Source organism: Lytechinus variegatus, chromosome 18 (assembly GCF_018143015.1).
Source record: "Lytechinus variegatus isolate NC3 chromosome 18, Lvar_3.0, whole genome shotgun sequence".
NCBI classification, from domain to species: Eukaryota; Metazoa; Echinodermata; class Echinoidea; order Temnopleuroida; family Toxopneustidae; genus Lytechinus; species Lytechinus variegatus.
The window spans coordinates 8807142-8820788 of record NC_054757.1 but is presented as its reverse complement, the minus strand read 5'-3'; the positions used below and the strand labels follow the sequence as shown (position 1 = coordinate 8820788).

The 13647-nt window shown below is 35.8% G+C and overlaps 1 protein-coding gene across 1 annotated transcript; it reads right to left on the bottom strand.

Annotated features, from left to right (window-relative positions):
• Positions 1-2770: 2770 nt before the first annotated feature.
• LOC121432266 (hematopoietic prostaglandin D synthase-like) lies at positions 2771-11144 on the bottom strand. The gene is made up of 6 exons (XM_041630128.1): positions 11022-11144; positions 10484-10625; positions 7529-7621; positions 6298-6413; positions 4717-4824; positions 2771-3472 (listed from the first exon to the last, which is right to left on the bottom strand). The coding sequence occupies exons 2-6, from the start codon at positions 10623-10625 to the stop codon at positions 3302-3304; spliced, it is 630 nt and encodes a 209-aa protein (XP_041486062.1). The 5' UTR covers positions 11022-11144; the 3' UTR covers positions 2771-3301.
• Positions 11145-13647: the final 2503 nt, after the last annotated feature.

Below are 13647 nucleotides of genomic sequence, written 5' to 3'. Positions count from 1 at the left end.
ATTCTAAAAAAAAAAAGAAATAGTCCTTAACATGTCCCTGTTTAGCCGGGGTCAATATATACATAATTTTCAGCTCGCACTTCGCGCTCGCATAATTTTGTTATTGAAATAGAAAAGGTCTTCGTAAATTCCTACAAAAAAGACTTTAAATGCTTCTCTTCAGGTCTGAATTTCCAAAATTTTCAGCTCGCACTTCGCGCTCGCAATATTTGGTTAGTCAGATGCGCATTTTAATCATGATTATAATGACTACAAAAAGTGCTTTATGTTTTCTTACAAAATCAGAAAATGCTCGGCACTCAAATTAGATGAGTATGGTGAAATGAGTATTCTTTTATTTGATTCCTAAAAATAGTCCTTAAACTTTCTCTGTTTGGGGTCAATAAATACAAAAATTTCATCTCGCACTTCGCGCTTGCATTGTTTGTTTAGCGAGACTGATAAGTATTTCTATTTTTTAAGAATTGCTATTATGTCCCTTTTTAGGTCTGAATATCAAAAATTTTCAGCTCGCGCTTCCCGCTCGCATCATTTGCTCAGTGAGGTACATTACATATCAGTTTAATGACATAGTCATTTAAATGTCTCTATAAGGTCAATAAGCCTATACGTGGCAATTGAGCACGCTTTGCGCACTCACTGAGTGACTCTAAATTTTTGCCAGTGCCCCCCCCCCCATGCCGTGGCCCACGTTACGCCACATTAGGGTAAATCATTATACTGCAAGTTAGCAACTACGGCACACTAGCCTTTCTATTTTGATCCAAAATATTTATTTTTACAGTGCAAATATCTTTGTATATCTTTGTATAATTTACCTTAAAGTATTCACCAAATGCCACTAATTCAATTCTAAAAATTCAAAATCTTTTTACATGTGATTATTGTAGGGGGGCACATCCCCATGAGACTCCCCCTGTGCTCACGTTGGCGCTGTCACACCAAATTTAGTTGGCAAATTTAGCTGGTACACCCCCCCCCCCCCAACAAAATGCTTCTGGCTACGGCCCTGTGCATCGGAGTTCGAGATTTAGAAAATAATAATTAAAAACTTACCGTATCCAGGTACCTCATAAGAAGGCGTCTATCTTCAATTTACAATGGATTGTAAAGAGGTGCGATTTGATCGATATGGATTTGAGAACTAATGAACAATCTTTTCGAAAGTAATGATTTTGCCAATGCCCTCCAGTATAGATTGTTTTTCCATTATGATAGCCTTTTTCATATCGCGCTGCATAAATCTAAAAAAAAAGTTTTGTTATCCTCCTGATTTTGATAGATCAACGCATTAAAGTAAATACAAGTTGCATACCAATACAGATAAATATTTCTTTGTTAATATGCCAATGTATGAAACGATTTCTGATGTACCTCGAGAAATAAATTCATATATTTTTTAAACATTTATAATCCTTTTATGCACTCAAAATGGGCTTATTTAAAGTGACACTGTGTTATGCAAATAATTGAGCCTTAAACCATCGAGAAAGTGACTGTATTAAATCATTTGAGTCTAATTTAGTGTTCCATATTTTCAGTTTTTTTCGCCTACAGGCTGTTATGAATGAACATTTAGGTCACTAAACATTTTAAAAGGGCGATAGAATGAACAATGATCATTGGAACTGTTTATTGTAGTTAGTTAAATCAATTGTAAGAATCATTATTCCGAAGACCACTTGCAGAATTTTATGTTCATAGTTAACCTCTTGCCTAATTATTTTAATTCTTATCTTGTGGGGATCTTTCATTTCCACTGACTTTAGACCATAATTACAAACCGTTCATACGTTACTATCAAAGTTGATGTGTTCGTAAAGCCCAATAATGTTTTTTAGACTTTTCAATTATGTACATGGTTACTTTTTTCTTTAGAAATTAATAAATATTTGTTGAAGCAAATCGTCAGTGTTCCTTCTCACATGTCTTTTTCTTGTGTGTGTGTGTGTGTGTGTATGTGTATGTGTGTATTTTTTCGTTTAGCCTGGTAGATATGAGACAGCGGTGGTGTAGAAAATGATTACCAACTGATAAAGAAGGCAAATTCTCCTTTAGGTATTGTTGAAATAAGGAAATATACAAGTCTGTAACCCGACCCCGGCTCAACGCACACACACACCCCTACACCCACGCACACGAATATCCTCACGACTTACTTCCGCCACTCGCACACGTGCATACACCCCTCCCCCCCCCCCATTGGCGGCGGAAGCCAAAAATTTTAGGAGGGGACAAGCAAAAAAAAAAAAGGTTCTCAACCCAAAAATTTGAGGGGGACGTAGGCACGTAGCAAAATAAATTGACAAGCAAAAAAAAAAAAAAGGTCATCAACAACAAATTTAGGGGGGACCGTCCCCCCTCCTCAAATTTAGGAGGGCACGTCACGTCCCCCCCCCCTCTTCCGCCGCCTATGCCCCCCCCCCCCTTCACCCGCCCCCCCCCCATCCCCACTCTCACACCCATAGACACAAACTCACACACAATCTTAACCCACACGCACATACACCCGCACACCAACATCCTCAACCCACAAAACACACGAACTTCATCACAGCAACATTACCCCACACGAACAGACACACACACTCCTACTTACACATCCTCACCCCCATTTTACTTAAAACGCACATTCTCTTTGAGCAAAATTTCACCCTCCAATGCACACACACTCACCCCTTACACACATACAGCCTCATCCTCATACACACACACTCACAGACATTGTTACCCTCTATCAGGTTCAACAAAGTGCAAGAAATGACGATATATGAATATTAAATAGAATTTATTAATGAAATCTTTCGGTACATTTTGAAAAAAGTATTCTGCCACTCTCAGTTACTGTTAAAGAATCAAGGTTAAGGGTTCAAATTTGCTCCACAGTGCTGTTGATCTAAACTATTAAAATGTTGAAAGTAATAAATAAACGTATCTCGCTATTCATCTCAACTGAACTCTGATATACACAATGAATCGACTGATATAAGACAGATACTTTGCGACTATCTACAAAATACATTGAAATATAAAATCATCTAGAATTCTTTCATTTCAATTTAATCACTAATTATTCAACTATGGTCTAACTTTTCTATTTGATATTGCCAGAGGGCAATCCGATTTTAGAACCGTCTCTCCATAATCGGGAGAAACATTTTTTTAGACCAATGGAAAAGTAGAGGGGTACTTGAAAAATGGTTTCACTTCCACACTCCCTTCAAATTGTCTATTTCCCAAGTATTCTATTCGGAAATTAGCACAAAAAAAAAATTAGGCAAAAAAAAGGTTAACGAATCATTTAGATGTCCATTTCTCCTTTGGGCCTCTTCTCCAACCAGGCGGAGACTTTTGGTTCTTTCTTCATGCGGTCAAGGAATTCCTGCATCGGTGGGTTCTTGGTCAACATGTCAGCGTATTTGGCGGCCAACTGCTCAAGGAGGTTGAAGAGGGCCAGATCGGCCAATGTAACCTGCACGGTTGACAGTGAATTTTTAGTATTATATCCATGGTTGCAAGATATTAAGCATCGAGTTAAGATTGAAAGGCATTTGTTCTGTGTCTACTGGCGAACAGTTGGTGGATTAAGGGACAATGCCCCCCCCCCCCTTAAAATATAATGAAAATGACTAATTAAACAGATAAATACATGAATGGAATTGAATAAAATATAAAAATAAAAATGAAATATAAAAATAAAATAAGATTTAAAAAATTAATAATAAAATAAAATTAATAATAAAATAAAATATAAAAATTCCCAACCAACAAAACAAAGAGGAATCAAGGAAATGAAAAGGGTAGTGGGAGATGCTATCATGTTTATACGATTTTCTAAATATTAATAATATTAGAAGACATTAGAGTCATAGAGTTGGTAGAGTGTCCACTGACGAACAGATGGGGGGGGGCTTATGGAGCCATGTCCCCCACCACAAAAAAAGAGTTTCACTACCAAGGAAAGAAAAAGAAAGAATCAGAAAAAACGGGGAAAGTTAAATATTATGTAATGTCAAAATGTGTCAAAAATTTGATATTTTGTATTTATTATTTTAGTGTCCCTAAGTATGGAAGAATATTGAGCATTCAGGATAAAAGGTTCGAGTTGTAGTATTTGCACCAGATTTGCACCGTGATATATTGTTCTTATCGATGCCAAACAGTTTTTTTGTAAGACCAGCAATGGTTTTATGAATCTGAACAAAGATCGAGGAGAATTGATTTCCAACAGCAGCATCTTTTGAATAGTATATTGGACCATAGACTCTCCATGATTTAACCAACAAACGTCACAGGTTGCTTTTTAACAAGATGCCATCTTACAATAAACAACTAAACCATGAATCAGAGTGGTATTCTATGGGTGTGGTAAGTACAATAATTTCCATTACCATCTGATAAATATCATATGCTTGAAGGTATAATCGTGTAGCATTAACAAAGTATAGGGCTAAAAATAATAACTTTCCATTGCATAAATCTCCCGACATCAGTCTTCCCATCCTTTTAGGACATGTACAATCATGATGGACTCTCTTGATGACTAGGTTTGAAGACAGACATCTTTCCTCATTTGTAATTTACCCTTTCTTGTAGTCTTCTCTTAGTTCTCTTTACTTTTATGTTTTGCTCTCTTCTAAGCGCCTTGAGCATTTAATCAAACTGGAAAAGATGCTATATAAGTCATATATATATTATTATTATTATGAAACCTACCGTATCTCCAATAAGGTACCCGGTTCCATCACCATTCTTCTGCAGACAGCGTGTGAATGCCTCCATGTAAGTATCAGACTTCTTCAAGAACTTCGTTGTCATTTCCTCCTGAAAACACGGAATAGGGGTAACTGAATATTTGTATGCTTTTATACAGTGTGTATAGTATCGGTTTATTTTCGATTCGTCTTATGCCAATTGCCAACTCGTCTACTACCATTGGTCTATCATCAGTTCCTCTACTCACCACATGGTCTACTTTCATTTAGTCTAATGGCATTCATCCTTATAGCCAGTTGGTCCGGTAGCCATTTAGTCCATATACCGTTTGGTCTAATTACTGAAGAGTTGTCCAAAATGAATGAAAAGAAAATGTGTATTTATAGACCAACTGGTTATTAGACGTAATGGTAATAGACGAATGGTAATTAGACGAAGTAATGATTGGGCCAAATGTCATTAGACTAAATGGAGCTAGATCAGATGGTGAATGGACGAATTGGCAATTTACCATCGTATCTGGTTATTTCAAGTGACTAAATTAACGACTAGCCACGATTTAGTTAAAAAAATAGTTACGATCCTTTCTTAAAGCAAAGAGTTACCTTGAAGTCCATGTTAGATAGATAATTACAATAGAAATAGTGTCATTTTTAATAATAAGCAGGTATATGATGCTTGATTAAGATCAAATATCTCTGTTGGGTAATTTTATAAAACAATCAGGTTTTTATATACTTCACTGACAATCCAGAGGTCATTGTAATTTGAGTGCACTACATAATACAGTATGATCTGAAAAAAGATGACTTTTCGGGAATTTGTAGGGCAATGTTAATACTATACGGATTCAGTATAATACACCACAACGGTCTATATGCTGAATTTATCTGATGGTAAGACTTTGTAATGATTTTTTTCTTTATGGAAGTGACAAAAAATAGCCGTAGCTACAGCCATTCAATGACGCTTTTTTTACGAGAGTGTCTCTTTGTTTCATTTCCTCGCTTTGACTCCTTGAAATCCTCTTTTCTATTCTTAGGTTGACTGCTGAAGATGGCGTCCTAACTTTTTGATTGAATCAACCATAGAGTATTTCGTTGAATTCAACATGCTCATCGATCGCAGAGACCATGATTTGCGAACGAGTGACGTCAGTCAACTATTGACCAATGAACTGCTTCATGGAATTAATCCAGAGATTTGCTGAAGTCTTTCTGGAAATGGATCAAAACGATCCTTAAAAGGATCGAATGAAGTGATCCGGAAGTCTACTCATATTGTATGTGACCCTGCCGTTCCGAGAGTGTATGAACCTTTGCAATTATGGCGCTAATGTGAGTTCTAGAACCATACAATGCAACAACTTTTGATGTCTGTTTATCCTTTAATCTTCCTCGTTTATTAACCTTTATTGTACCCTTCATTTTTTCCCCTCCATATCATTATTTTCCCCTTCATATTATCATTCTCCCCTCCACATTGTTTTTTCTCTTTATTGTGCCCGCTGAAAATAGGGCTTACTGAGGGCAGCAGCCCCTTGAACCTGAAGATACGCCAAGGGCAGGAAAAAAAACTCACCTTTCTTTTTTCGTCTTTCTCGAACATGAGATCAAACATCTCGTTCAGCATGTCAGTGCAAAGGTCGCTCACCATATCAACTACGGCCATTTCTTTCTCATCTTTACCAGCAAGCCCTAAAAAGATATTTTGATTCATGCATTGATTGGTGTCGGTGCAATTGTGGGTTTTCTTCGTTGTATTCATAATATATTTCTTTTCTTGATTCATGTCTCAGGTGTGGATTAATCAAAGATAAATACCATAGTAGTTTAGATGTACTAAAAGGGGAAGAACTGTGATGCATCTCTGAATTGATGATCCTTATCATTCCAAATTGGCATGATTTATTAGGTGTTATTTGAAGATACATATTTTCCTTTTAGGTCTAAACGGTACCATAGTACAGGGTCCCGTAACACAAAGGTTATCGATCAATCGTACGCTTGATTTCCACGATTGATTGTACATTGTAGTCAATGCAATCAATCGTAGAAAAATGTTTTACAATTGATTGCTAAGCTCTGTGTAAAGGGCCCAAGATGTGGTAATCTTTTGTTTGACACACACATTTTGACACAGATTATCATTTTTTCTTTCATGAATTTAGTTTCCTCAACTATAAGGGCATTTCCCGCTGGAAAGAACACCGTGACATGCAATTTGCTCACACAGTGGATCAATGTGTTCTTTGGATATGATTTGTTCTACCATCCCCACCCACCCACACACACCCACACACCCTTACTTCCAAAGTGACGTTCATGGTTAAGAATTTTGTGCTGTATTCGAATTTTCCATGGTACGTTGCTTCATATTTTGCTATAGAGTTTTGAAAAGGAAATAACGTGTCACATCTGTTATCAAAGTATAACTTTTTATGCTAACATTTTCTGAAAAATAATTCCAAGTGTATTCGTACATAATAATAATTATACTTGCTTATATAGCGCCTAACACTTACTTTGTCAGAAGTCTCTAAGCGCTCTACAGTATATGCAGCATAATTACCCTGGCTTTAGCAGTGCAGCTGTTTTGCGCGCTGCGTTTCAAGGAATAAATTCCTGCCAGGTACCCATTTACCTCACCTGGGTCGAGTGCAGCACATTGTGGATCAATTTCTTGCTGAAGGAAATTACGCCATAGTTGGGATTCGAACCCACGACCCTCTGTTTCAGAGTCCGGAGACTAATCAACTGGGCCACAACGCTCCACGTGTATATTATCTTCGCTTTACTCCTGATTATCTTACCATATTTCTTTGAAAGATGACGTGCTATGGCCATGCTTTGTATCATAACCATACCATCAACCTCCAACACGGGAACACAGCCCATGGGAAATCCTGCAGAAAATATCAAAACAAAATAGAAAATATGGAAATAGTATGATTAATTCTTGTGTGACATTAATTTGTCTCACAAAACAAATTTCCAATAAAATTAGCAGTGCATAAAAGTCCAGCTTAGACAAATGAATTTTATTGAATGTATTTGGACACATAGGTGGTAGAAGCGGGGGGGGGGGGGGTACCAGTTCCCCCTCCCCCCAAAAAAAAATTGTCGATAACCTTTTTTCTGCTTATCAATTTTGTTTCCTGCGCACCCCCCCCCCCCCCTGAATTTTAGGTTGATAACCTTTTTTTTTGCTCGTCAAAATAAATTGGTGTTCCCTCCCTAAAGTTTAGGTTGATACCTTTTTTTTACTTATTTTTTTTTTTGCTCGTCACATTTTTTACCTGTGTCCATCCCCAATTTTCAGGTGGACCCCCCCTCAATTTGTTTTGGCTTCCGCCGCCAGTGTTTGAACATCATTGGAATCTGCCACTATTCTTGTTCAGAACAGAAGTACAAAATAATTGAAAACGTATATATATTATTTGAGTAACAAATAAATAAGGCATATATAACACATAATCATCGAGTTAGAGGACTATCTCACTACATCTATTGGTGTTACGTAAGAATTACGCAGCAGTTTTCATAACAAGGGGGTTGTTTTGAAGTTATAACCGTCTCCAACCTCCCCGACGATCTTTATAATTTTGGCTTCTTATTATTCTCTTATGAATGTTGCACTTTTCAGATTTACTTCTGTATTCTTCTGTTATGAATACTTTGCATTCTTATGAACACTTCTGTGGTCTTCTCTTTTTGCATTCTCTTCACCTCTTCAAATTGACCCAACAGTGGTCGAACACCATGCAGTCAATCCCCATCGCAAACATAATTTGCATATAGCTTACTTTGAGATTTGTCAATGAAAAGTTGATTTTGTATTTCGTCTTTTCTCTTTCTCGAGCCTCCTTTTTATCATGTTTATTTTTTGCGTTAGGGCCGGCTTTCAAAGGAGGGTGTGGAATTTGGAGGAATGTATAAGCCACAGAATATCCTGCCATGCTTACTGCATTCATACCCATTTGTTTGATCATCGCAAATATACGATTTTCCAATGAGGGGCCCGTTGCAGAAAGAGTTGCGTTTAAACGCAAGTCAAAAAATCAATTGCAAGTCAAAAATGCGCGCTGTTGATTGGTTGAAAATCAAGTTGCGCGTGATTTTTAGAGTTGCGTTTGATTGTAACTCTTTGTGCAACGGGCCCCAGATCAAGTATTTAGAAGCGACTTGTGAACCCCACTTATCTTTATACTTGATAATCTGACGTGATGTAACATACATAATATAAATCATTGTATTTATTTTCTAGTTATTCACGTATTCAATCTTTCTTTACTTTTTAACTTTTAGATGTAAAAAATTTGATTATAAACGATATTTTAAGATTTTCAGATTGACAAATTTTTATAAGAAAGTTTGAGTTGATCATTATGATAATTACATGTTAAGAATTTGGTGTTGAAGAATCGCTGTATATAACAATCATATATAAATTACACGCTTAAAATGTTGGGCAATATACTGTCCACTGTGTTGGGTAATGTATGTTGGTAAAAATATATATTCTGGGAAATTTCTATCAAATTGAGCAAAATTATTATTAGTTTTCATTGCCCAAATTGGACAGATTTTAGCCAATAGTTGTGTGGACTGTATGTTCCCAATTATGGTTGAAAACTGGGCCTTTTTTCTACCCAACCTTTTTAAGATTGTAGAATGACGTGATGAATGAATCTATTACCCATGTTTACAAATTAGTGTCAATGATTTGTATACCTGGCTTAAGATAGTTCTTATAATCATCATGATAATGATTATGATACAAAGGATTGGGGTCTACATGCATTTACAGCACCGTGGCATGATAAGAGAAGTTGCTTAAACTCTTAATCTAATTGATATAAATCTTAAACCTGTATTTGCACTTGATGCTCTGTCACACCGATAAAAACAGTCTCCAAATCAACTATTGTATGCAATGTTCATGGTATATATCATTGGAAATAACGTAATAGCTTTTGGCGGCATTTAATAAAACACTGCAAAAAAATCCGGTGTCGATTCAACACAAGCCCGGAAACTAATCGTTTTCACCATTATCACCATCATTCTCATTCATATCATCTCCATCTTCATCATTATAAAAATATTAAGAAAATAACATTTCCATTCTGCTTTATAAAATGTCTTTATTACTTTAATGAGTTTTATTCCGGGGTTGTCATTTTATTCAAGCAATGATCTGCTTAAAATGACCATCCTTCTCCTGCAAACTTTGTAATTTTTGTGGGTAGTAGATCATTTTTGTTGAATGAATTTTTTATTTAGTATTATTTCTTAATGATTCCTACCAAACTCAATTACCTATATATTGTGTTTGTTAAGTAATGAAAATTGTATGAATACGAATGTTATGAATGCAGATGAAGACAATATATAAAATAATGTATGTCCACACCAGAGAAGTAGATTCCGGGCTGATGGTAAATCAGGGATCCACATTTTACCAGCTTTGCTTTTCAGTGGACCCCTCCATTCTTCTCATGATATATAATTATATTGATTTGATTGTATTTAATTATAGTGATTATATTAGTTGCCGATTAAAATTTGACATGCATGTTAATTTATATTTGAATCACTAATTGAATATGTATATCATTTATTCAATGATGAATTCTGTTCATGCTTTTATTCGAATTGAATTGATTTATCTTGTAATTATTTGTATTATGTTGAAGATTGAAAAATGAATTGAATTGAATTAAACACCGGAGTGTTTGCAATGTGGCATCATCCGGTGTACTTACTCTTCCTATCGCCCTTGATGCTATCCCATGTTGAGCCCACGATGCGGTCGTCTTCGTACTCGACTCCAGCTTGTGCGAACACCAGACGGATTATCTCTCCTCGACCTCGGACATCGAAATATGTGAGTTTGTATGTTGGCATCTATTGGATGGTGGTGGTGACGACAACGACGGTGATGATATCATGCATATCAGTGAAAACAATAGACGTGACAATATGAATTAAGAATGCTGATGATAAGAGAAACATGATACAGAATAAGAGAAAAGCGCAAAAACATAGGAAGGGGAAGGAGGAAAGGAAGAAAAATAAAGAATAGGAATAAACCATGATCAAGATAGATTACCAATATTCCTAAGGATAACCGAGTTCCATGATCACAACACTATTTTGATTCAATCTTACTAACCTGATTCAATAGAAATAAAGACAAATAACACTGAAACAATACACTTTTAAACTGCATAAAGCGATCTATTGAAATAAACAAAAGTGATTATTAACACTGTATTATAAGATGATCTAAAAATACGGTACCTTTGCTGATTTAGGAGCAGTCACTGTTCGGGAGAGCGAGAGAGAAGACGCCAAAGCGAAGACTGATCTGCTGCGTGGAACAAGCAACTTACTTGCTGGCTGTAGTGCCCGGTTTCACAAAATCTGTTTTACAGTTTACCACTGGTGAACTCATAGATTGGTCAAAGGCAACGTAGTCGAATGGGCGTCTTGGATTTTAGGGGCGAGGCATAGTTGTGATCCAACAAGAAAGTGTATTCGATAAGACAATAATAAATCCCTAAAAAAAAGTTTGGAAATCTAAGTTTGGACAGAAATTCTCCCAACTCCCAATTTTACACAATGTATATTTGAGATCATTTAAAAGATCATTTAATTCTCTTTAAAATGATACCATGCTTGTTATGATCATGCCATCACGGAAAGAGCAGGATTCAAGTGTTGGATGAGGTTTGAATCGAAAAGCTGCAAAACGAGCAGAAATAGTCATGACACGTCAATACAGAGCATGATTCTTGTTTGTGTCAATAGAGATGAAAATTCATTCAAATTAAGCCCCTGCTTTTTCATTTCTTATGTTTTGTTATGGTTTATGGAGTGATGGTTTGTTTGTTTGTTGTGTGTTTGCTTGTGCAGACCTTGCCCCATATTTCAAGGCACTGCACCTCCATGTGAACCATAATCATATCATGTAGGATATTATTTTTAAGAGAATTAAATGATCCATTCACTAATATCAACTATACATTGATATTCACTAAAACCGAGAAGGGATTATCGATCAAAGTCAGATTTCCAAACTTTTTTTTTTGAGGAGTTTATATTATTTCAGAGGAATTATGGCCCAAAAATGTTCAAGAATACATAAAATTATCAACGAGACATTTTCAAATGGATTTATTTTCAGTTGTATATATCCCATACATTGATGAGCTATACGACTGTCTTCAACATAAGATTGTCCCACTCCGATATTCTCCAAATGCCTGATCTGGAACAAAATCCTCTTTGAAGACAAAGGCACTGTTCCTATTAAATAATAAGTGGAAGTAGCTACTATTTTATTTTCAGATAGAATTTAGTTGACACATCACCACCACCATAAATCCTCCTTGAAGACAAAGGTACTGTTCCTGTAATGTAATAAGTACATTTAGCTACTATTTTATTTTCAGATAGAATTTAGTTGACACATCACCACCACCATCACCATCATCATCATCACTTAAATATAGATAAATAAATGCATATCGCATATTTTTCTCGTTTATACGAAGTCATCGTAAAGCTTGCAAGATATGAAACTTGAGTAGATATACAGGTACGCTGTTACAAAACATTTTCATTTATTATAAAATTGTAAAACATTTAAATCGGTTAAAACTCATATTTACAAGAACATATTAATTGAACTCAACTCCCCTAAAAAAAGAGAGAGGGGGGAGATCTTTATCATATACCATACATCCTTCTGGCAATCATAATTAATGTCATAACTTTTCCTTTTCCAGATCACTTCTAATACGCTCTAGGGATCGGATCGTTGCTGGGAAAATGGGATCAAACACAACTTGGTTTTCGACCAATGAAATAAGGTGCGTTCAAACATTAAACTCAAATCTGGCCCCTGGACCCGGTAACACAAAAATTAACGATGAATAGCAAATATACACTTCTGATTAACATTTTAACCAAATGCGCATGTAACGTTGATCTTGATTGGTAAGTCCATCTATCAATTGATCGCTAATCTTTGTGTTTATACGGAGCCAAGATCAAACTGTACGTGGCAGTCAGTTACATAACAAGTGCAAATAGGACCACTTTGCATAATCACTGTAAGAGGCCGGGTTTACATTAAAAACCGTGTCATAATTGGGCTGTTCGAATTTAATGATTCTTCTTCAATTATCAATCTTCAAATAATAAATGCTACTCAGAGGTACTCATTTCAAATTTGTACTTTTGCTCCAGGGGATAATAGGGGGCATATTTTCATTCATATTATGAATGGGCTGTAAAACGTTATATGCCGGGTTATATGTGGGGTCATTCAGACAAACATTTGCTATCACATGGAATATCATTAGTTTCTCTTACACTCTGATCTTTGAAAGAAAGTATTCGTGTATATATAGCCACTTCATTCAAAATTTCATGAACTGATAAATATGTAAGGCCTTCCAAGCGCAATCAACAAAAACCTCTTTGACCATGTTTGAGCGATGGCCTATAAAAAAATAAGGTCAAATGTATAGATTATCTAAAATTGGGTTAAGATTAGGGGCGGATTCTGTCATTGTCCTCTTAGAGTAAAGTAAACGATGCTACATCGTGTATGACTATGTACTTATTTACGTAATTCAAATATTATTTCAATAGCCTAGTTTTTTTTTAACAATCAAAGTGGACAAACATCGTAGGTATTAGTACACTGTAAAAACTGTGGTGTTAAAACTGACACCAATTGGTGTTAATAGAGGACCACACCCTCAGGTGTTAAAATAACACCCTAGAGATTGAACATAACACCAAGAGTGTAAATGTAACAACCATAGGTGTTGTAATTTAAACACCTATAGGTGTAAAACTAACACCACCAATTTAACACCGGTGTAAAATAACTGGTGTGGTCCTCTATGTACTC

Bases quoted from the DNA above. Each gene is read 5' to 3' on its own strand.
- LOC121432266 (XM_041630128.1), bottom strand. From the start codon at position 10,625: ATGCCAACATACAAACTCACATATTTCGATGTCCGAGGTCGAGGAGAG. The intron at 6,414-7,528 runs GTAAGATAATCA...ATATCTTTTTAG, and splicing joins TCATCTTTCAAAGAAATATG to GGCTTGCTGGTAAAGATGAG. The intron at 4,825-6,297 runs GTGAGTTTTTTT...CCGTGTTTTCAG, and splicing joins AGAAAGACGAAAAAAGAAAG to GAGGAAATGACAACGAAGTT.